This window comes from Chiloscyllium punctatum, chromosome 10, assembly GCF_047496795.1.
Source record: "Chiloscyllium punctatum isolate Juve2018m chromosome 10, sChiPun1.3, whole genome shotgun sequence".
NCBI lineage: Eukaryota > Metazoa > Chordata > Chondrichthyes > Orectolobiformes > Hemiscylliidae > Chiloscyllium > Chiloscyllium punctatum.
In genome coordinates, this window is record NC_092748.1 from 117,099,958 (window position 1) to 117,123,606 (window position 23,649).

Sequence of the window (23,649 nt, forward strand, 5' to 3'; positions counted from 1 at the left end):
GCCCCTTAGGTCTCTTTCACATATTTCCCCTCTCACCCTAAACCTTTGCCCCCTCGTTCTGGACACCCTGACCCCAGGGAAAAGACCTTGTCTATTTATCCTATCCATGCCCCTCAGGATTTTATAAACCTCTATAAGGTCACCCCTCAGGCTCTAACGCTCCAGGGAAAAGGACTGATCTCTATTAGTTCATTAACTAGAAACCCAGACAAGGGTGAGGAAATTTCCAGTCATGGGAGAATTTGGGAAAACAAGAATGCAAATTCATCCAAATTCACCCAACCATACATCACACCTCTGCTGTATCCCAAAATGGTATTTTCAGAAAGAAAGCCATTTCATTTGTGCTTCAGAAATACAATAGAGTGGAGGGTGATCTTGTTACTGCTGTCAAAATAGGAAGCAAAGAATGGGATATGTACACCAGGTATCAGAATGTGTGAAAAGATAAAAAGGTACAATAATGTTGGGAATCATTCTGAAGGAGGTACACAAGATTCAGTCAGGGTATTTCCAGCACGTTTCTGTTTTATTACATATCAATACTGTTCCAAAAGGTGTCATTTCCCATTGACCTGCAGCAACACTGCCCTCCCCCTTCACTCTACAAATCTCACACATTTCTACCGAGATACACATGATGGTATTTAATAGAAATCAGCCAAAGAGATGGAGATATCCCCACATTATCTCTTTTTGAGAGTATGGACTGAATTACGGTCAACGTCGATGAAGACGGCAGCAGTGGACCTACCCTGAGATCAAGAGGTAGAGGCTCTTCAATCGCTCAGCAGGTCAGGTGATGCACTACCTGAAGTCAAGGCAAGGGGGGGGCATCACTGCTCCCAGAAGGCCACCCCCTTCCCAAAGCCTAATCTTTAATCTGAATCCTTTGATTGAGGGGCATTCCCAAAGATCCACAAGTAACTCCCACTGGGGTTCTCTCATTGAGCTCTCTGCTGTCTGTCCCCACTTCTCAGCACTGGGAGAACGCCAGCAACAGGAGGTGGCTTTTAAATGGGGCATTAATTACCTATATAAAGGCCTCAATTGGCAGTAAGGCAAAGCAGCTCTCTACAGGGCAACCCCCAGCCTGACTGAATGCACCCTCTCCCCAGCTAACCTACCAGGGAGAGGAATGCAGAGTGCTAACACACTGACAGAAAGTTGCAGATCAATGAGGAATTCAATGAATGGTATTAAGTGACACCACACAGACTCTGTATACCAGACATTAATGCACCATATATGGGGTCACACATACCCACTTAACACCGAGCTAGGGAAGGAGGGACAGTGAGGGATAATTATGTGCACCAGCAAGGGGTTAAGTGGCAGCTATCATTGTAATAAACGGCCCTGGACCATTATGGGGCTCACAGTAAACAGATCTCAATGCAACATTTTCCTCAACACAATCCACTGGTTAGCGTAACAGTATTTTAAAAAAACTTACTACATGTAGGTTTCAATGTTCCCCCCCGCCTCCCCTTAAAGAAAGCCCAGTTCAGAATTGGCCCAGAATCTACATCCTTGTGCCATGGGATTGGGACAGAGGTGGAAGGGAATGGGAGGATTACTGCAAGAGGTATCCTGGAGGTGTGACTGGACCCCAGGGGCCCTGAGACTTCAGTAAGTCAGGCTGGAATGCGTTAAGGCAGTTTGGGGTGTTGGAACGGCTGTGCCCCAATATTAACTAGCTGCCACCCAGTAGTGACTGAAGTGCTGTCTGACCTTAAAGTTCTCTCATTGGTGAAACAAAGGTGAAGGGAGATTCAGCTGAGCCAGAGCTTGGGATTGAGGTGTCCTGTACAACATAGCCAGCCAGCAAATAGGACACAGGAGAATGGATACCCTGAAAACATAGACTTGTTGGAAGTCTGGGAAGGGAGGCTAGGTAGGAGGGTTGGGTGAACAGAAACACTGCTGGAATATACTAAAGGAAAACAGTGCAAGTTTCCAGAGACTGAGCCCATGAATGGTCAAATGAGTGGACCACCTTCCCAGAGAACTGTTTACTCACACAGATCTCTCAACTCCGAGTTACACTTCTCCCATCCATGCCTGGCGAAAAGGAGAGCCGACACCACAGTACAACCTTCCAGTCTTTAGGATCATCAATGAAGCTCCAAAGTAATAGGTGCAGGAGGAGACCAGCAGGAAGCACAGGCAATGTACCTCAGTGCAGGAAATGTCTCTCCCCACAGTACAATGCAAGGAGTGTGAGGGGCTGGTGAGAATATGCATTGGCATGTCAAAAAGGATTAATCGGAGAGAGTAGGAATAATTTTAGAAGTCGTGAATGGCCTCACATTAGGACTCAATTATTCCCTACTTTCTGATGCAGTGAGGCTACATGTAACAGAAAGAAGTCCCCTCCAGACAGGCCTATAACCAGGACAAACCACTCATTGAAATTAGCTCAGCTTGGATCTAGAGAATACTGATCAAATCCCTCTTTCCTCCCACTAACTGGACAGTATTTATGAAGAGGTGGGTGAAATTCGAAGCCTGGAAACGTTATATTGGAAGTTGACAAAGACCATTGAGGCCTTAATGTACCAGCTCAAGGGATGTGGCTCATTCAATCACAGCCCATGTCGCAAATGAGTGCTATTTGGCAGCAGAGAGAGATGGAGGAGCAAAGAAGACGGGTTGTCCAGTAATGTACTCCGCAGTTCACTGTCCAGAATCTCAGAAGTCCAACATCCCCATTATTTCAAAGACCACAGTGATCTGTACAAATAGAGCATTGCCCCACTCCCCAAATCACAGACTGCGCCAGCAACGATGCTGCCTGTTGGCCTCAGCCTATAGGAGGGTCACTTCAGTCACTGGGGTGGCAGGGGGATTCCCCGGGGGTCGGTAACCTGTCCTTCCTGGAGATTCTTGACAAGTTGGGCCAGCCAACGCTTGGTAGTAGTATCGTCTTTCAGCACCTGGGCAAATGTGGTATCTTTTAGCTGGTCGGGCAGGCACTGTCGGAGTGCCTCCCTTGCCCTGCAAGATATAAATATGACACAGTAACACCCAGGCCAGCCATTCGAAAGCCTGTAACACAATATTTGATAAAACACAACACAGCTTAAAGCACACCAGGGATGTTCTCTCTTCCACAATAACAATGAAAATGTTGGGAAAGAAACAGCGATCCTGCAGTGCACCAGCATTTTATCATCTACATCTGTCATCACCCTTCCTTCTCTAAAAGAAGTGTTGAAACAAGAAACAGGGTTCTCTGGACAGAGAACCACATTCAGAAAGTGGGGAGGAGGTTGCCGATTTAGATTAGATGACCGTGGGCGGCACAGTGGCACAGTGGTTAGCACTGCTGCCTCACAGCGCCACAGACCCGGGTTCAATTCCCACCTCAGCACTTCCCACCGGAGCAGCCGGAGGAAATCCATGCAGACACCGGGAGAACGTGCAAACCCCCTGTCTGTGCGGGATTTGCACATTCTCCCCATGTCTGCATGGATTTCCTCTGGCTGCTCCGGTTTCCTCCCACAGTCCAAAGATGTGCAGGTTAGGTGAATTGGCCATGATAAATTGCCCGCAGTGTTAGGTAAGGGGTAAATGTAGGGGTATGGGTGGGTTACGCTTCAGCGGGTCGGTGTGGACTGGTCGGTGTGGACTTGTTGGGCCGAAGGGCCTGTTTCCACACTGTAATGTAATGTAATTAGATTCCCTTTGGTCCACACCGACCCTCCAAAGAGTAACCCACCCAGACCCATTTCCCTCTGACGAATGCAGCTAATACTACGGGCAATTTCCCATGGCCAATCCACCTGACCTGCACATCTTTGGACTGTGGGAGGAAACCGGAGCACCCGGAGGAAACCCACGCAGACACGGGGAGAATGTGCAAACTCCACACAGAGAGTCAGACCGAGGCTGGAATCGAAGCTAGTTCATATCAAACCCTATAACTCATGAAATCCACATGGAATTATCGAAAGAGCTATCCATTTTGTCACTGTACTTTCCCTGTATTCCTGTAAACTCTTCTTTTTCTCGCAATTCTTTACAAATTCCTTTTATGGGATATGGGCATCACTGATTGGCCAGCATTTATTGCCAGCCCCCAGTTTCCGCTGAGGTGGGGGTGGTGAGCCGCTTTGAACCACTGCAGTCCACAGCTGTGGACTGACCCACAATGCCATTGGGAAGGGAATTCCAGGATTTTGACCCAGTGACACCGAGGAACAGTGTTACATTTCCAAGTCAGGATGGTGAGTGGCTTGAAGAGGGTGATGTTCCCATGTATCTGCTGCCCTTGTCCTTCTAGATGGAAGTGGTCATGGGTTTGGAAGGTGCTGTCTGAGGAGCTTTGGTGAATTTCTGCAGTGCATCTTGTAGATGGGACACACTGCTGCTACGGAGTGTGGGTGGGGGAGGGAGTGGGTGTTTGTGAATATAGTGCCGATCAAGTGGGCTGTTTTGTTCTGGATAGCATTGAGCTCCTTAAATGTCATTGGAGCTGTACCCATCCAGGCAAGTGGAGAGTATTCCATCACATTCCTGACCTGTGCCTTGCAGATGATCGACAGGCTTTGGAGAGTCAGGAGGGGAGTTATTTGCTGCAGGATCCCTTGCCTCTAACCTATTCTTGTAGCCACTGTGTTTGTATGGCTAGTCCTGATCAATTTCTGGTCAATGGTAATCTCCTGAATGACGAGAGTGGGGGATTTAATGATGCTAACATGATTGAATATGAAGACATGACCGTTATTTTCTCTTGTTGAAGATGGTCATTGCTCGTCATTTGTGTGGCACAAATGTTAGCTGACATTTTTCAGGCCAGATCAGGATTTTGTGCGGATCTTGCTGCATTTGAACACGGACTGCTTCAGTATCTGAGTGTTCAATATTCTGCATTCATCAGTGAATCCCTACTTCTGACCTTATGATGGAGGGAATGTCTTTGAGGAAGCAGCTGAAGATGGTTGGGCCTAGGACGCGACCCTGAAGTACCCCTGCAGAGATGACCAATCACCAACAAGCATGACCATCTTCCTGTGTGCCTGGTATGACTCTAACTAGAGTCTCCCCCACCTTTATCACTGAAGCTAACGTTCAATTCTAGATTCTATTAACTAAGAACTGAAGTAAGCCATTCAGCCATAGAGACCTCTCCACCATCAATAAGATCATGGCTGATCAGTAACCTAGGTCCATAGGCCTGCCTTGGACTCTCATTCCTTGATACCCTTGTTTAATGGAAATTTATCTATCTCAGATTTAACAGATGAATTAGCATCGACTGCTGTTTGTGGAGGAGCATTCCAAACCACCTCTACTCTGTGTGTTGAAGTGCTAACATTTCCTCTGAAGGGGCTGGCCCCAATTCTTAAGACTTGGTTCTCGAATTTTCAACCAATGGAAATAGTTTTTCTTTATCTTACCCTGTCTTTTCCTGTTAATTTCCCCCGAAGACCTCTATTAGATTACCACTTACGCTTTTAAATTCTGGAGAATAAAGACCTATTTAGTCAATTCTTGCCTCATAACCTTTGGAGTCCAGGTATCATCCTTGTAAACATGAGCTGAATTCCCACCAGTGCTAAATCATTCTTCCGAAGGTGTGACGCTCAGATCTGCTCACAGTACTCGAAGTGGAGTCAAACTAGGGTTTTATGGGACTTTTATCAAAAGCCTTCTGGAAGTCTGTTTGAACAATATCCATTGATTTCCTTCTGTTTACTACCTTTGTCACTCTTCAAAAAAACTCTGGAGTTTGTCAGGCATGACCTACCCTTCATGAATCCATGCTGACTCTCCCTGATCAACTGAAATCTTTCAAGGTGATCAGTTATCCTATCCTTAATTTTAGGTCCAAACGATTTCCCCAAGACAGACAGATATCAGGCTGACTGGTCTCTAATTCTCTGGTTTCCCCCTGTCACTTTTCTTAAAGAGCAGAACGATATGAGCAATTTTCCAATCCAGAGGTAACACTCCTGAATTAAAAATCCAATATTACAGTCAGGGCATTGGGAATGTGCTCTCCCACCTCCTTTAATACCCATGGATGGAAACCACCTGGTCATGGAGATTGATCATTCTTCAATCCCACTAATTTCCCTATTTTCAATGAATTACTTAAACTAATTTAACTAACACCCTGTCCCTGATCCTCTTCATTTCTTTAGGACTTCTGACAAGCTCTCCTCCTTTTCTGCTGTGAATATTGAAGCAAAATAATCGTTCAGCATGTCTGCCATTTCCCCATCATCATTGACAATATCCCTACTCTCAGCCATCACTGGGTCAATAGTTCTCTTAAGCAACCACTTTCCTTTATAATAAATATAGCTTGAAAGTTTCCTTTCATAATCCTTTCTGGCTGCTCTGTGGCCCTTTGTTAGTCTTTGTATGTTGCCCATTAACTGAAGGAGAAAGTGAGGACTGCAGATGCTGGAGATCAGAGCTGAAAATGTGCTGCTGGGAAAGTGCAGGTCAGGCAGCATCCAAGGAGCAGGAGAATCGACGTTTCAGGCATAAGCCCTTCTTCAGGACCCAAAATGTCGATTCTCCTGAAGAAGGGCTTATGCCCAAAACGTCGATTCTCCTGCTCCTTGGATGCTGCCTGACCTGCTGCACTTTCCCAGCAACACATTTTCAGCTCCCATTAACTGAACCCAAATTCCATCAGCTGCCATACTGGGACTTGAACCCGAGTCCCACGATCATTCATCTGGGCCTCTGGAATACTGTCCTCCTTAGAGGATTGCTAAAGCAACATCTCCTACAGCCAATGAAACCATTTCAGGAAAGAAGGACCAATGGCCGTGCTCATTAAAACACTTGGGATGGAGGTTTACTGTAGGGCAGCAGCTAACACATTATTCACATATATATAATTTTAGAGCTTGGATTTTAAAAGAGTGGCACAGATGCATTTGATAATTTGGAGAAGGGGATCATAGAGTCCAATCCTTTGGTCCAACCAGTCCACGCTGAACAAGTTCACAAACTAAACTAGTCCCACCTGCCTGTGCTTGGCCCATACCCTTTCAAAGATTTCCTATTCACATATTTCCTATTCAACTAATCGAAATGTCTTTTTAAACTCTAACTGCACCCACATCCACCACTTAGTCTGGAAATTCATTCTACACCCAAACCAGTGTAAAAGCGTTGCCCCTGATGTCTTTTTCAAAAATCTTTCTCCTTTCATCATAAAAGTGTAGCCCCCCAGTCTAGAGATCCTCCATCCAAGGGAAACAACACCTGTCATTCACCACATCAACAGCCCTCATGATTTTTTATAAACTTCTATAAAGTCATCCCTCAACTTCCTACAGTCCATTGAAAAAAAAAATTCCAGCCTCTCCTTTGAAATCAAACCATCCGTTCCCAGCATAATCCTGATAAGTCTTTTTTTGAACCCTCTCCAGCTTAATAAATGCCCTTCCTGTAACACTGCAACCAGAACCGGATACAGTACTCCAGAACAGGCCTCACCCACATCCTGTAAACTTCAACATCGTGTCCCAACTCCTATACTCAAAGGTCTGAGCACTGAAGGCAAGCATGCTAAACACCTTAACTACCCTGTCTACACGTTTGCAAACTTCAAAGAATTATTTACCTGCACCCTAGGTCCCTCTACTCTACAACACTACCAAAGGCCTTATTTTTAATTGGACACGTCCTGCCTCGCATTTATCCAAATCAAACTCCATCTGCCACTCCTCAGCCCCATTGACCAAGATGATCAAGGTCTCTTTGTAATCTTAGATACTTTGCTTTTTATTTAATTATTTTATATAATATACTTCTGTTGGTAAAGAAATTCTCCAGCCTCTTGCAACTACATTTCAGTTACTGACCAGCGTGTGAACCAAAAAACAAAATTACCAAGCCAGATTTCATTCTGGGATTGAACTCATCCAGTTGTACCATCAGCGTGGATCATTGCATTAATATTACATTTATAATACAACCAAATCCACTGCTCCTGATTCCCTGAACACTGTGGAGCTACCACTAGGTCAGAGAGGGAGACCAGGCACTGTTGGGGTTTAGGGGGCCAATGCTAATAGTCCTGGACATTCCCAGTCCCAGGACAAATAGTGCAAGCTGTTGGGAAGATCACCTGCGCAGACGGAACAGCCTTTTTTTTTAGGAAATGGGGGCGCGTTTTGCTTGCCAATTATCAGCTGATCACTGGGGTCTGAACTTACCGTGGATTGTCGGAGAGACGGAGGTAGCAGCGAACGACATGCTTCAACAATCTGGCTGAGGGCTCTTTGGAGAGCTGCAGCACCATCTTACCCTGCACACACAGACAAGCCAATGTTATAACTGCTCCAGCAATTGCTCCCCTTCCCCCCCAACACCATCCATACTTGCTGAGGTTTCAGATTCTCATCCCATTCAAGAAGTGCAAATCAAAAATCAGCCAAAGTTAAACTCTCCAAAAGTTCAGCACCAGCCAAAACAGTCAGTCCATTCAATCAGTGCCCACAAACTCAGTATTCACTTCCTCCACAGCGTGCACCATCTACAGGGTACAATGCAGCAAGTCATCAAGACATCTTTGACACGACCTCTCACCCTGCCCTCCAGCATGTGAAGGACAGGAGCAGCATGTTACAGGAGCAACAAATCACCAAATTATGCGTCACCTTGTTTTGGGAGACACATTGGTTTGCCCTTTGTTGTCACTGGGTCAAAATCCTGAACTCCCTATCTAACAGCACTGTATGAGCATCATCACCACTCGGACTGCAGCAATTCAAGACAACCCTCTACCATCTGTTCAAACACAATAAACGCGGCTTTCCCCATGTCTCGAGAACAAAATCAGAAAAGAAAAAACAAAAAAATCAATTCTCAGCAAGGATCAATGGATGACCACCTGGAGTAGAGGTCCCAACCTGATTATTTCTCTCTCTAACCATCAGACACTCGAGACGACTCCTACAATGGGCCAACGGGCTTTTTCTGAGCTGTAAATGACTCTATGACTATTGTGACTGGGACATTTATTATTCTTACTCTGGAACATTTTAATCATCCACTTATCAAACCGTACAGCACAGACAAAAACTAACTCTACACGACCTTCAATTTCCAGCATTTTTTTTTAAAGATTAGATTCCCTACAGTGTGGAAACAGGCCCTTCGGCCCAACAAGTCCACACCAACCCTCTGAAGAGTAACCTACCCAGACCCATTTCCCTCTGATTAATGCAGCTAACATTATGGGCAATTTAGCATGGCCAATTCACCTGACCTGCACATCTTTGGACTGTGGGAGGAAACCGGAGCACCCGGAGGAAACCCACGCAGACATGGGGAGACTGTGCAAACTCCACACAGACAGTCACCCAAGGCTGGAATCGAACCTGGGACGCTGGGCTGTAAGGCAGCAGTGCTAACCACTGAGCCACTGTTTGGCTCAAAGCCTTGAATATTATAACATTTCAAGCACTCATCCAAGTACTTTTTTTTAAAGGTTGTGAGCTTAATCATCTCAACCAACCTCTCAGGCAGTGCATTTCAGAACCCCACCACCCTCTGGATGGAAAATACTCCTCAAAATGTTCCCGTTTGTTTTAAACCATGAACCTAAAGATCAAACAGTCTGAAATAAACAGCGCAGGTTTTAAAAGGGACAACTGTTTTTGACTAACCAAAAGTAATTATGAATGTACAAATTTACAAAATAAGAGATAGAGTTGGCCATTTGTTAAATGGTGGAACAAGGTTGATGGGCCGAAGGGTCAGGTCATGGTCGAACCGAATGTGGGCTCATCTCTCCTCAACCTGGTAACCTGGTGCCCCATTATTCTGAGAATGCCCCGTAGTCCTAGACTCAGCATTCACCCTGTCGAGCTCTTCTAGAAAACGAAATGTTCTCTTCATGTGGTCTCCCCAGCACCTTGTACAGGTGCAGTGAGATTTCCCCATTCTTTGCTCCAATCCCCATGAAATAAGGGCCAACATTCCATTATACTTCCTGACTTCCTGCTGCATATGTGTTTCGTTATGCATGCATGATTGGTTGGGCACAAAGGGGGAAGCAAGCAAGCAATTGGAAAAAATGAACAATATATGTGAAACGCAAAGGCCTGTTTAAGGCATGCAATACAAAAGGACATGCTAGCATTCCCAACAAAGACAATTAACAGGGAATTCAGCTCACTCTTAGCTCACCAGAATCATGGCCACATGAGAGAATCGTTCGTACGTCTGACAGATGTAAGCCAGTCCTGTGTCATCCAATAGGATCTTCTGCAAAATAAAAGTTGCAACCTAGGAGCCAGAATGAAAGAGGTTACACAGATCACCAAACAAAGCCAAGAACATTCAATCCAACTGTGCAGAGGACATGAACACAGGATACAATAAAGATCTGTGCCTGCACCACTACCTGAAATCCACATCCTAAAACAGAAGAGCTCACAGGGTAAAGTTTCAAGCAGTCCAGACTGGTTGTTCATCAGCTAAAAGTATATCATCTAACAAACAGTGGTGGTAAATCACCTCACTAGCAGCACTGAACGCAGCACATTCGCAGTGTGAATGTATTAGAATGGGAAGATTCTAATTAGAATGTTAGAGAAAGGTTGCAGCAGCACTGGGTGTCAGAGATAGGAACTTTTAGGAGCTATCACAAGGAACTGTATCAAATAGGGGGAAGTTGCATCAGAGAGGGATCTCACAGAGGGCTGTAACATCTCATTCAGCAAGAATACCTTATTGGGACATGAAAAGGATCCATTCTATGATCTATTGACAACCTGTGTTAACTCTGTATTCTTTTGAATGTTTCATTGTATTGAGGAGGTGAGCATTAACTGGGATTCACTTGCACTCCTTTATGTACCTTACTGGCCATCACTTAAATACAATTCAAAGAATCATAGAATCCTTACGGTGTGGAATCAGGCTCTTTGGCCCAACAAGTCCACACCGACCCTCCACTCAAACCCATTCCACTACCCTATTATCCTATATTTACCCCTGAGTAACACACCTAACTTACAGATCCATGAATACTATGGGCAATTTAACAAGGCCAATTTACCTAACCTGCACATCTTCTGGATTGCTAAAGGAATCCGGAGCACCCGGAGGAAACCCACGTAGATACAGGGAGAACGTGCAAACACCACACAGACAGACAGTCACCTGAGGGTAGAATCGAACCCAGGACCTTGGCACTGTGAGGCAGCAGTGCTAACCACTGAGCCACCATGTCACCTAATTAAAGATCCAATGAATATAAACTTAACAGTGATTGTTGGGGGCCTGGTATAATTACACAGTTTAAACACTTTGCAGAACTGTAAAAATTAAACTTTGACAAAGACACTTCCACTTTACATGACAGCAACCCCTACCGTTTTGGACAATTCACTTCCTGACTCCATTATCCGGAGGCAGAGAGGAATAATTTCTGTTGTCAAAAGGAAGTTGATGACTTCCTGTTCATCTGTTTTCACTAAGGCGCCTGCAGAAAGAAGGACAAAGAAAGGGTTTAAAAAACACTTAACTACAGCAACAAGAGTCACACTCAACCCTGGGCTGCTACATCACACAAATTGCATGGAACTAGAATTACAACATCGTCTCCCAATCCTGCATCCCAGCCTCATCTTTCAGTGAGCTGCCTGCTCAGTGTCAGGTTGAACTACGAGAGTAAAATGACCTACATTTGTACCCACGATTGACGATCAGTGATGACACTTTGCCCCCAAACCTGGTCAGAAAAGTTGCACTACATTATGACTGGCTAATGAAATGGGGCTGGAGAAGGGCTGAGTTTGTCATCACTTCCAATTTGAACCGTTTTCACATTTACAGAGAGAACTACTTCTCTGAGCCACTGCAAGATGATTTCTAGTGTCAGTGAAACTTTACCACAGAATATTTACCAAGAAGACTCACCAAACAAACAGAAAGCTGAGTGCTTACCTATAACACCCAGGCTGGTGAGTCGCAGATACTCAAAGGGTCTCGTCTTACTGACTGTGTGCAAGAATGGATAGAGAAACAGCGGGATATGAGCTGCTAGAAATGCTGACCTGGAACACAGCAGGAAAAAAAACCCAATCTATTACAAATCAGGTTTGATAACATACAAGTAAATAAATCACCTAGTTTGCATACAATTAGCAAACTATAATTAAATTACAATTCTTGGGAATGCTGTTTGAATGCAAGAGCATGAATAGGCCATTCAATCCTGGCGCCTGCTCAGTCACTCAATATCCAGGAATTTTCAGAGTGGTCAAAAATGTTGTACTGTGGATTGAGCCCCACTTTAGATTCATTAGAACCGGGGTCGGTCACCCATTCAATATAATCATAGCTGATCATCTACCTCAATGCCATGTTTTTACTTTAGCCCATATATCTTGACATTATTATTATCTAAAAATCTGCCATCTGAAATATATTCAAAGACTGAGCTTTCACAGCATTTTGGTGTGTAGAATCCCAAAGGTTCACCACTCTAAGTAAAACAATTTCAGCTCATCTTCATCCTGTCATCCCGTTACTTTGAATTTGGCCTGTCTGGCTCGAGATCCCATAACCAAAGGAAATGCCTCCCTGCATTTACCCTCACTCTATTCCTTTAAGTATTTTATAGGTTTTATTGAGATCACTTCTTATTTTCCAAAATTCTAGAGAATACAAGCCCAGTTTCCCCAGCTCTCTGGACAGTGCAATCAGCCTAGTGATCAGCCTAATGAAGTTTCTTCAGCCCATAATCCAGACTGATAACTCAATGCAGTACTGAGAGGTGACGTTTTTCAAAAGAGACATAAATGTCTGGTTTTGGCTGAAGACTACAATAGCAGTGTGGGATCTTTTAAGAAAATGGATTGTTCATTTATGTTGAAGAAATCCTTGAATACTGGGAAGGAGTATGAAGTTCACAGAGTGGATCTATTAGCTTTTAGCATGGAGCATTTGACAGGTCCCATTTTATCTGCAAAGAGGACTATTTGTCTAGAATATCTTTACTTCAATTTATACACTTCCATCAGGGCGATCTGACAGAAATATATAAAATTATTAGTCATGGTTAGGAGTCAAAGTCTTTTTCCCAGGATATAAATGGCACGTACTAGGGGAACATAGATTAAAGGTGAGGGGGAAAAGTTTAAGGAGTTTGTTTTTTTAAAAGCACAGAGGGTGGTAGATGCCTGGAACATGCTGCCAGGAAATGTGGTCGAAGCAGATATGATAGCAATGTTTAAGAGGCAGTTAGACAAACACATGAACAGGAAGGGAACAGAGGGATATGGACCATGTGCATGCAGATGAGATTAGTTTAGACATGTTGAGCCAAAGGGTCTGTTAATAGTGCTGTACTGTTCCAAGTTCTGACCAACATATCTCTCTCAGCTGAGATCTAAAGCAAATGAAACAACGTGCTGGAGAAACACACAGGTCTGGCAGCATCTGCAGAGAGAAAAACAGAGTTTAAAGTTCTGAGTCCAATGATTGTCCATCAGATGTTCTGGTGGACTCATGGACTTAGAAGATTCACTCTTTCTGCTATTATTCCTGTTTTCTAACATCTTCTGACGTCCAAAACTAGAGGGCATAGGCATAAGGTGAGAGGGGAAAGATTGAAAAAGGACTTGAAGGATAACTTTTTCATGCAAAGAGTGAGATGCGAATGGAATGAGCTGCCAGAGGAGGAGGAGGAGGCTGGTACAATTACAACATTTAAAAGGCATATGGTTGGGTGTATGAATAGGAAGGGTCTGGAAGGATATGGGCCAAACAATGGCAAATGGAACTAGATCAGATTGGGATGTCTGGTCAGCCCAGACAAGTTGGACTGAAGGGTCTGCTTCTGAGCTGTATAACTCTGATATTAAAGACTTCAGAATTTTAACTGTTCGTTGTCTGAATGAAAAGATAGGTTATTTCACATAACAATAACTCAGAATGCAATAAGCTATTAAGAAACAAAGACAGACCATTACACAGATACTCAAGCAATTAGCTGAGATAACATAAACAAAATTGCTTTGACACCTGCCTGATAAACTGAAACTTTATTCTCACAAGAACAACTGAATGTTCTACAGAAGCATTTAAAAAATTAATCACAGGAGAGTAGTGGCCTCAATAGACACTTAAGGCAAAAGTAACAAGAAACAAAAATTACTTTTGATAAGGAAGCCAGCCGCAGACCTACAGTATCTCAGACCTACAGTAACTCAAATGAAAGAATTATAAAGAAATAATCAATATATCAACTCAGACACTGAAGGACAAAAAATCTGTATCAGAATTGAACACCAGAACTCCACTTTAGCAGAACTTCGAAGAACAATACTGCAGAAGGAGTCCTCCCATAACAGTCCTGGCCAGATTTCACCTTTAATCGGGTAATAACTAAGTTGAGTCACTGGCTTATACTTGCTTGAGGATTCTAATATTTGGTTCTTACATGCAATGAAGTTTGAATTATTATTTCAGTGCTTGATTGTCTGTGAGAATTCTTAATAAGTATCAGTTTGTGGTAATTTATCCAGAACTCTATGTTCTTTGTACTTACAGTGTAAAACCGAGAATTTCACGATTTACTTTGCTGCTGCTTGTGGGGCCTTGCTATGCAAAAATTGGCCGCTTTGTTTCTTACAGTACAACACTTCAATACCGCCAGCCTGTAAAGCACTTTGATACCATGTGAAATTATGAAAAGTGCTATATAGGTCTTTTATTCCTTCTTAAAGTACAGCATCAAAACAGGCCCTTTGATCCAACTCCAAGCAGCTATTCTAAATTAATTTAGACCCATTTGCCAGCATTTGGCCCATATCCCTCTAAATTCTTCCTATTCATATATCCTACTATTGTTTTGCAAACCCTTTGCAGCCACCACAGCCTTGACCGGGGGGGTGGAGTCTCAGGGTGAAGCAATCCAACAAGAGATCGGACAAATACAAGGTTAGACTTCCCCAAGTGAAGCCAAAGAGCTCAGCAGGAAATAACAGAAGCAAACAGAATCCTAGGTGCATATTTGATGTTACCTGGTTTCTGGATGTGATGCTACGCATTGTAACAATGCGAGTGCATTACACACGCGGTTAGATTGATGAGCTGTGAGAGTTGGAGGGTTGATAGATGGATAAATATTTACAATTTCCTGGAAAACAAAATGCAGAAATAAAACACATTAAATACAAAGAGAGTAATGCAGGAAGTGAGCAGGGTTACAGCATAGCCAAGCCAACTCTGAACTCAACCTGTTAAATTACATCAGACAACCACACCGAATCATGGTTCTTCAGGTACTGTCAAAGCTACAACCCTGATGGCATTCCCAGAAGCCTCCGCAGGTTTTGAATGGGATCAACATCAGGTGACAAGTGAGCAAAGAAATAAAATGATTCACATGGTGAAGACCACAAAGCCTGAAGAAACAGAGCAAACAAAGTGTACATTGAACAGGACCCGTTTAAACAATATTTATTTGCAAGATATTGGCATTGCTGGTGAGGTTAGCATTGATTACCCATCATCAGTTGCCCAAGTCTTACAGCCACAACAGTTACTGGGCCATTCCAAAAGATGGTTAAGCCTCAAGCTCATTGTTGGAGTCACGCACTGTACAGGGAAACAGCTGTGGATTTCCATCTCTCAGAGACATTCAGAAACTGACTGGACTTTAATTCACAATCTTCTCATTTCATGGTCACTGTTACTGCTTCTTTTAAATTTCAGGATTTGGTCTGGGGTGTATAAAGTTAAAAATCGCACAGCACCAGGTTATAGTCCAACAGGTTTATTTGGAAGCACTAGATTTCGGAATGCTGCTCCTTCATCAGGTGGTTGAGGAGCAGTGCTCAAAAGGCTAGTACATCCAAATAAACCTGTTAGACTATAACCTGGTGTTGTGTGATTTTTAACTTTAAATTTCAGAGTGACTTCAATCAAATTTAAACTCCCATGGGAGATGTAGTGTCCTGTTGAAGCCTCTGCACTATTAATGCAGCAACAAACCCAGTCTGCTACTGCATTGTGTACATGCTTCACACCCTTCAGCTGTGCGAACATTTCACACACACTTTCCCCACCACACAGCTTGTGTCATCAGGCTTGGTTCAGCAACTAGGAGATAGTGAGGACTGCAGATGCTTGGTCCACGTTTAAAGGTGGGTCTAAATCTCATCATTTTGTTTATATTTAAATTGAGTTTTTAAAAAAAATTCTGTTTAAGCAAATTTAAGAAAACAGTCTGGGAAAAATCTGACAATTAAACAAAACAATAAACATCGATCACAAACTCTTGCACCTCACTAGTTTTGGCAGTTCTAATCAGCTTGCTGAGACTCACCATCGTATACCCTCTATCCTTTTAAAATGAAAGTCAAAATTAATTAATAATTCCCCTGGGCCACTTAGGAGTTATCACACTATTATAATCCTATTTTGTAGCAATTGGCACATAGCCTTTTAATGCCTTAGCATCAAGTGTGCACCTAAAAGCTTCCTAAAATGTTAATGTCAATGTGTTTATTGATAGAGTTCTGGTTGGAATGCCACGCTTCTAGGAATTCTCATGCTTATCTCTGTTAGGCTTGTCCTAGGATGGATGTGTTGTCCCAGTCAAAGTGGTGTCCTTCCTCATCTGTATGTAAGGATACTAGTGAGTCACAAAATGACATGACCCAATCTCACTTACATACAGATGAGGAAGGACAGCACTTTGACTGGGACAACACACCCATCTTAGGACAAGCCAAACAGAGACATGCACGAGAATTCCTAGAAGAATGGCATTCCAAATGGAACTCTATCAACAAACACTGACTTGGATCCCATTTACCACCTCTTAAGAAAAAGAATGGGAAATGACATCACCATGACATCATCATAAGAAATGATGTCACCACCCCAAGAAATCCAAACATACAAATAGCAAGTGGGCTACACTACCAGTTCTTCATTTGGAGGTGGACTGAAGATGTTACCTAGTATGGTGATGAAACGTCTGAAAACAAACCTTTTAGCTACAACCTCAACCTGAGCTACAAATCTTCTCAAAACTCACTACACAATATTCGAGCTGTGGCCGAAACAAAAATTTATAGAGTGAATGTCCATCACCTGTAGGAGGGCAGCAATAGTTCCAAAAGAGTGCCAGAGCATGGGGGCCAGGTCAGGCACCGACTCCCTCTTCTTGCTGAGTTCTAACAAGGCATTTTCCCGGGTCTCGGGGCTGGATAGCTCATTGATCCACTGGTAAATCTTCTCACGATCCACCTGAGCCAGTGCAGTAACCGGCTGGGAGCAAGAGAGGGAGCAAAGCAAAAAAAGAAAAGAATAAACAAGCAGATCAGCATCATGACAAGGGAATCACACACAACAGTCAAAACATGAGGCACTGGAAAAGCGGGTGGTCAGGCAGCATTCGAGGAGCAGGAGACTCACACATAATAGAATCACAGGAAGCCATTCGATTTGTCAGCTCTGTACCCATCCCTTTGTAATAGCAATTCAGCTTGTCTCACTCCACCATCCTGCTTTTCTCCTTAAGCCCTGCAAGACCGCTCTCAATTTATGCATCTAATTCCTTTTTAAAAGCTACACGGAATTTGTCTCCATCACGTTTGCAGGCTGTAAATGTACAGCAGCCACATTACAGTCATCCCACCAGAGTTTCTCCCTTCAGAACAGTCAGTTACCAAGGCATTGATTATTTAACACATAAAAGAGGCCACCCATTTTCAGACAGTTTTCTGTTAACCAACACACAGCATTTACCGGTAGGTGATATTCCATGTTTAATGTGTGGTCAAGACTTTACAGAGCACTGACAATGCTCTCTTTGGCAGCCCCTTCTCTGTTGCTGCTGCTGCTGCTCTTAGTCACTACAGGAATGGAGAGGAAGCTGCACCCCACACCAGGTGGAGGGAACACAGCAGCTCAGTTTGCTTACACTGTCCAACACAGGTCAGGTAAAGATTAGATTAGATTAGTTTACTTACAGTGTGGAAACTGGCCCTTCAGCCCAACAAGTTCACACCGCCCCGCCGAAGCGTAACCCACCCATTCCCCTACTGCCATGCAAATTAAAACATACTTCAAGGGTTCAGCTAGAGGTCGCTCGCTTGGCCAGAGTGTCTGAAACTAAACAACATGGTCTTGAAGTAAGGTCTGATGAAGAAAAATACCTTCACCTCCAGGACTGTACATCCCTGGAATTCTCTTCCCCAACGAGAGAGAGGACAACAGATACATTCAAGACCAAGATCAACAGATCCTCGAACTCCAAGAGAATCAGGGAATACGGAGATCAGGTAGAACATAACAGCAGAGGCCATTCACCTCTTCAGCCTACTCCTCCATTCTTGATAACAGCTGATCATCTACTCAACACCATGCTCGCCGACTATCGATATCATTTTTATCTATAAATCCATTGCTGTCACTCCATTGATTCATCACCCTCCAAGTGAAGAAATTCCTCTATCTTGGTTTGAAATGGCAACATGGGAATATCTTTTTGCAGCACGTTAGGATGTGGAATGCACTGGCTGATGGTTTGGAGGTGGTAGTTTCAATCGCAGCTTTCAAGAGGGATTTGGATCCTTATCTGAAGAAAAAAAAAATTCTTTGCAGGGGAACTGGAAAAAGGCAGAAGGGCACCAGCTGAGTTGTTTTTGTGAAGAGATAGCACAGATGTGAGAAGCTGAATGGCTTCCCTCAGGAGAGATGTTAGGAAGTACTTCTATGCACAAAAAAGTGGTAGAGGTTGGGAATTCTCTTCCACAAACAGCAGCGGATGCTCAATCAGTTGTTATATTTTAAACCTGAGATGGATACATGTTTCGTTAAGGAAAGGTAGCAAGAGATATGGGCCGTAAGGCAGGTATATGGAGTTAGGCCACAGATCACCATGATCTGCCTGAACGGCAGAACAGGTTGAGGAGTTAAGCAGTTTATTGCTGTTCCTATAGTGTGTCTAAGATTCAGGCATTGGTGGAATGGGGTTAACAGAGAGGTATTTCTCCCTATGGTTTGGGGTGAGAAGGATAGAACTACAGATTAAACTACTATAAATAAGACAGTTATAAGGACAAGAGGGAATTCAGGAGAAAAAAAACTATCTGGAGGGCAGAAGAAATGTGGAACTCAATAACAGGTGAAACAAAATTGACGCAAATAGCTAGATGAGGAACAAAAAAAAGGATATGATTATGGGAAAAGATAAAGGCGGCTAATATGGAATGGACTTTGAGCATTTGACACAAATACAAAAACAGAAAGCAGGAGCAGAAGCAGGCCATTCATTCCTCTAATACAGCTTCACTATTCAATATTGTACAATCATGGCTGCTCCTCCACATCAATACCATATTCCAGCTTTCTCCCCATATCCCACAACACCTTTCAAAACCTCCACAAAACAAAAGACTTTCTTGATGATACTCAGTGACTTGGCCTCCAAAGCCTTCTGGGGTAGAAACGTCCACAGGTTTACTGTCTTTTGAGTGATGAAGTATTTCCTTATCTTAGTCCTAAACGGTCTACTCAATATCTTGAAACTGACTCCCACATGAGCAGAACATCCGACTTCCACCATAGTGCACCAAGCCCAACATTCAAGGGTTACAGACAAAACGGGCAGAGGAGAAGGCCTTTCAAACTTTCGATGTGGCCTTAACTGTCTTTCCTGTCTGCTTTTCCATAGCACTTGTCTTCCTGGTAAATTAAGTTTAAAAAAAAATCACACAACACCAAGTTATAGTTCAACAGGTTTATTTGGAGGCTGTAGCTTTTGAAATGCTGCTTCTTCATCAGGTTGATTAAAATAGTCTGACCAAATCTCTACTGCTCCCAGAAGTATTATAAACAGTAATGACCCTCAGAAGAAATTTCTCCTTACCTTCATCTGTAAATAAAGACCCCAAAACTATTCTTCCTAGCTCTACATCACTTCACGTGACAATAGATACAGGGAGAAAAAGGGGCATAGTACGAGAATGCCCTCCTCAATCTTGTGTTTCAGTAACATCACCTCCAAATCCAGTAAGTACAAGCTCAATTGTTCATTTCCCTTGATATTTTTAGAGGGCTGTGGGCATTACTGACTAGTCCAGCACATATTGCCCATTCGTAATTGGCCTTGTACTGACTGGTTTGCTGAGGCCAATTCAGAGGGCAAGTAAGGGTTAAATACCCCTGTGAGTCTGGAGTCACCAGGTAAGGACAGCAGATTTCCTTCTCTAAAAGGACATCTGCAAACCAGACGGGGTTTTACAACAATCAATGATTAGTCACATGAGACTAGAGCTCAAATCCAGATTTTATTAATTGAATTTAAATTACATCTCCAGATTGGACATTACTAGTCCAATGATGTCACCATCTCCCTTCCAACATCTCAATCTACCCTCCCAGATGTTCCCAATAACAGAGGTTCAATGTGGCCAGTGTGGTCCATCTACACACAGTTGCACCTGTGAGGTCACACCAGTTGATTCCATGAGACATGTGAGGTCCTTTTGATTAAATTTTCTCTAAATCCATTCTTTCAATTGGCCATGGTGATTATCAACATTTAGTTATAATTACTTCTTCGGCAGTCCCTCAGGATCAAGGAAGACTCCTACACCAAGTTGTGCACCCTAGAGGGGAGTTAGCAGCACTGCTGGCATGGCCACAAAAGGATCATGATGTTCCAAGTCCTAAACTTTGCTTTGAGGACAGGGGCAGAGGTGTGGGAGAAAGCCCATTGTCCGGGGATAGCCAAAAGGATTGGAATCCAGGCTGTGCTGCACAGACATTGAAAAACACACACCACAATCCTAACAGTTTAAGCCGGATAAGAATTTAAAAGCAACAGTGATTGTGAGGGTGGTTTAGACATCAGTAAGTCCTAGCAATAAGATTGGACCATTCAGCCCCTCAAAACTCTTCTGCCATTAAATGAGATCATGGGTGATCTATGGCCTAGTTCTGTATACCTGTCTTTGGCCCATATTTCTTAATAGTTTTACTTAGCAAAAAGAAATCCTCAATTTAAAATTAACAAACTTAGTGTTCAGTGCCAATTGTGGAAGAGTTCCAAACATATACCACCCTTTGTGTGCAACAACTCTCCTGAATGAAATCAGAAATTACTGGAAAACTCAGCAGATCTGCTAGCATCTGTGGAGAGAAAGCAGCATTAACATTTCTGCTTCAGTCACCCTTCTTCAAAATGCAATGGTCTTGAATGATCGTTCTTAGATTATGCCCCTAGTTTAGAATCTCGAAGCAGTGAAAATAGTTTCCATTTATTTGCCCTGTCTTTTCTAGACAATATCTTGAAGATTTGGATCAGATCACTGTTCAACCTTCTACAATCTAGAGAAAATGGATCTAATTTACATACTGCCACTTAATCCCAGTCCAGGTACAATTCTTGTAAATCTACATTATTTTCCCTCCAAAGGCCAACCTATCCTTCCTGAATCAACAGAGAATCAAGAATTCAGAACAACAGGAGAGACTATTTGGCCACTTCAGTCATTCCATAAGATTGGGTTAACACCACTGCCTCACAGCACCAGGGACTTGCCTTCGATTCCACCCTTGGGCAACTGTCTGTGTTGAGTGTGTACACTCTCCCCATGTCTGTGGGACTTTCCTCCCACAGTCCAAAGATATGCAGGTTGGAGTGGGCTTGCCAAAGGAAATGCAGGGTAGGGGGTGACGCTCCACGATGGGCCGAATGGCCTGCTCCCACGCTGTACGATTCTCTGATCGTGGGTTTAGATCAGTGTGGTGCTGGAAAAGCACCGAGGAGCAGGAAAAAAATCGACGTTTCGGGCAAAAGCCGTTTTACCTGAAACGTTGTTCTGTTTTTTCCTGCTCCTTGGATGCTGCCTGAACTGCTGAGCTTTTCCAGCACCTGCAGTCATTGTTTTTAACCTAGTTTCGGGCAAAAGCCCTTCACCAGCGATTCTCTGACCGTGGCTGGTGCTGGTCTGAGGGTCTACTTTCCTTCCATCCCGTCTCCCCCCCCCACCACCACCCCCCCCCGTCTCCCTGGTGACCATAAACCCAGCGGATTCGGCCTGAAGCCTATCCACGGGGCTTCGGCGGCCGCCTGGGGCCGAATGTGCTCGCTTCCCCCGAGCACGGGGAGTTCAAGCAAAGCCTGCCGCTGCCCCACAACCCCAGGCCCAGGCCCAGGCCCTTCCCTCCGCCTGGAGAGACAGGGAGGAGGCCCCAGGGCCCACCGTCGCAACCCCACAGCCCGAGGTGACCCCCTCCATCCCCGTGAGGACTCACCGCTCCCGCTCCCAGGCTGTGCATCTTCCGCTGGTGCCGCCGCCTTTTCGGGGGGGACTTCACATCGACATTGCGAGGCTCCCGGCGCCTGGACCCGGTGAACCCTGACCTCTGACCCGCCCTCCCACTGAAACACAATTACATTTCTATCGGCAGAATCTTTCAGGGTCTTCACAGTCCCGCCCGTCGTCCCTGTCGGTGTCGAATAATCTCCGGCTTCAGCCCGTCCCCGCGGAGTTCGATGTTCGAACGATGTCAACCTTCACCTTTACCCTTTCACCTCGCGGCCGCGGCTTTAGCGCGCCCGGGTTTTTAAAAGAAAAATTATTACGGTTTATTTTTCTATTAAGTTATTCCGTCGCCCCCACTCCGAGAGCGCTTTAGGGGGTTACAGCATTTCTTTTAAAAAATAAAGATCAATTTTGCGGGAGAGTGCCGTCGGGCGGCGCGCGCTGCATGCTGGGAGGCGGACTTCCCGCCATTTTGAGCGGCGGTTGGGTTGAGGGATTATTTTTTAAATGTTTTTATTTGAGGCGGGTGTTGGGGGTTTGGAGCCGGTTGGTTGGTTGGTTGGCCGGGCGGACGAGGCGGCCCGGAGCTGGGCAGCGGAGAGGGGAGCACCGCGGGCCGGGTCTGAGCCCGTCGCCCCTCCCTCCCCATCAGCCACCGGGCCCCGGGGCATTGTGGGAGCGGCAGTCCCGCCATCTCGCGGCGGCAGCAGTGGCGGCGGGAACGGGAGGCGCCGTCTCTATGGGAACGGCCGGAGAGGTACCGCACCCTTGGGGGGGGGATAGGGATAGGGATAGGGACTACTGTACCCGCGGGGAGGGGGAGAGACTGGGGTAGTGGGGAGTCCGGCAACCTTGGGGGGTACTGTACCCTGGGAGAGTGGGGGGGGGGGGGTGCACTGTACCCTGGGAGAGTGGGGGGGGGGGGGGTGCACTGTACCCTGGGAGAGTGGGGGGGGGGGGTGCACTGTACCCTGGGAGAGTGGGGGGGGGGGTGCACTGTATCCTGGGAGAGTGGGGGGGGGGGGTGCACTGTATCCTGGGAGAGTGCGGGGGGGGTGGTGCACTGTATCCTGGGAGAGTGGGGGGGGGGGGGTGCACTGTATCCTGGGAGAGTGGGGGGGGGGGGTGCACTGTATCCTGGGAGAGTGGGGGGGGGGGGGGTGCACTGTATCCTGGGAGAGTGGGGGGGGGGGGGTGCACTGTATCCTGGGAGAGTGGGGGGGGGGGGGGGTGCACTGTATCCTGGGAGAGTGGGGGGGGTGCACTGTATCCTGGGAGAGTGGGGGGTGCACTGTATCCTGGGAGAGTGGGGGGGGGTTGCACTGTATCCTGGGAGAGTGGGGGGTGCACTGTATCCTGGGAGAGTGGG

At 45.0% G+C, this 23,649-nt stretch overlaps 2 protein-coding genes across 3 annotated transcripts in view; one reads left to right on the forward strand and one right to left on the reverse strand.

Annotated features, from left to right (window-relative positions):
- Nucleotides 1–510: 510 nt before the first annotated feature.
- Nucleotides 511–22,644, reverse strand: cnot9 (CCR4-NOT transcription complex subunit 9). 2 transcript variants are annotated; one of them, XM_072580020.1, is made up of 8 exons: nt 22,270–22,644; nt 17,095–17,271; nt 15,015–15,130; nt 11,932–12,041; nt 11,358–11,467; nt 10,168–10,245; nt 8,190–8,281; nt 511–3,000 (listed from the first exon to the last, which is right to left on the reverse strand). In XM_072580020.1, exons 1-8 carry the CDS (start codon nt 22,291–22,293, stop codon nt 2,832–2,834), a joined length of 876 nt encoding a protein of 291 aa, XP_072436121.1. In that variant the 5' UTR covers nt 22,294–22,644; the 3' UTR covers nt 511–2,831. The 2 variants fall into 2 exon arrangements, with proteins under 2 accessions (XP_072436121.1, XP_072436120.1); XM_072580019.1 differs by having other exon boundaries at nt 10,168–10,266; nt 22,270–22,634.
- Nucleotides 22,645–22,747: 103 nt separating this feature from the next.
- The window catches only part of usp37 (ubiquitin specific peptidase 37), a 56,339-nt gene continuing 55,437 nt past the window's right edge, over nt 22,748–23,649 (forward strand). The window contains exon 1 of the mRNA XM_072580016.1: nt 22,748–23,037. The gene's annotated coding sequence lies outside the window, so the exon portion shown is untranslated. The remainder of the gene's footprint in view (nt 23,038–23,649) is intronic.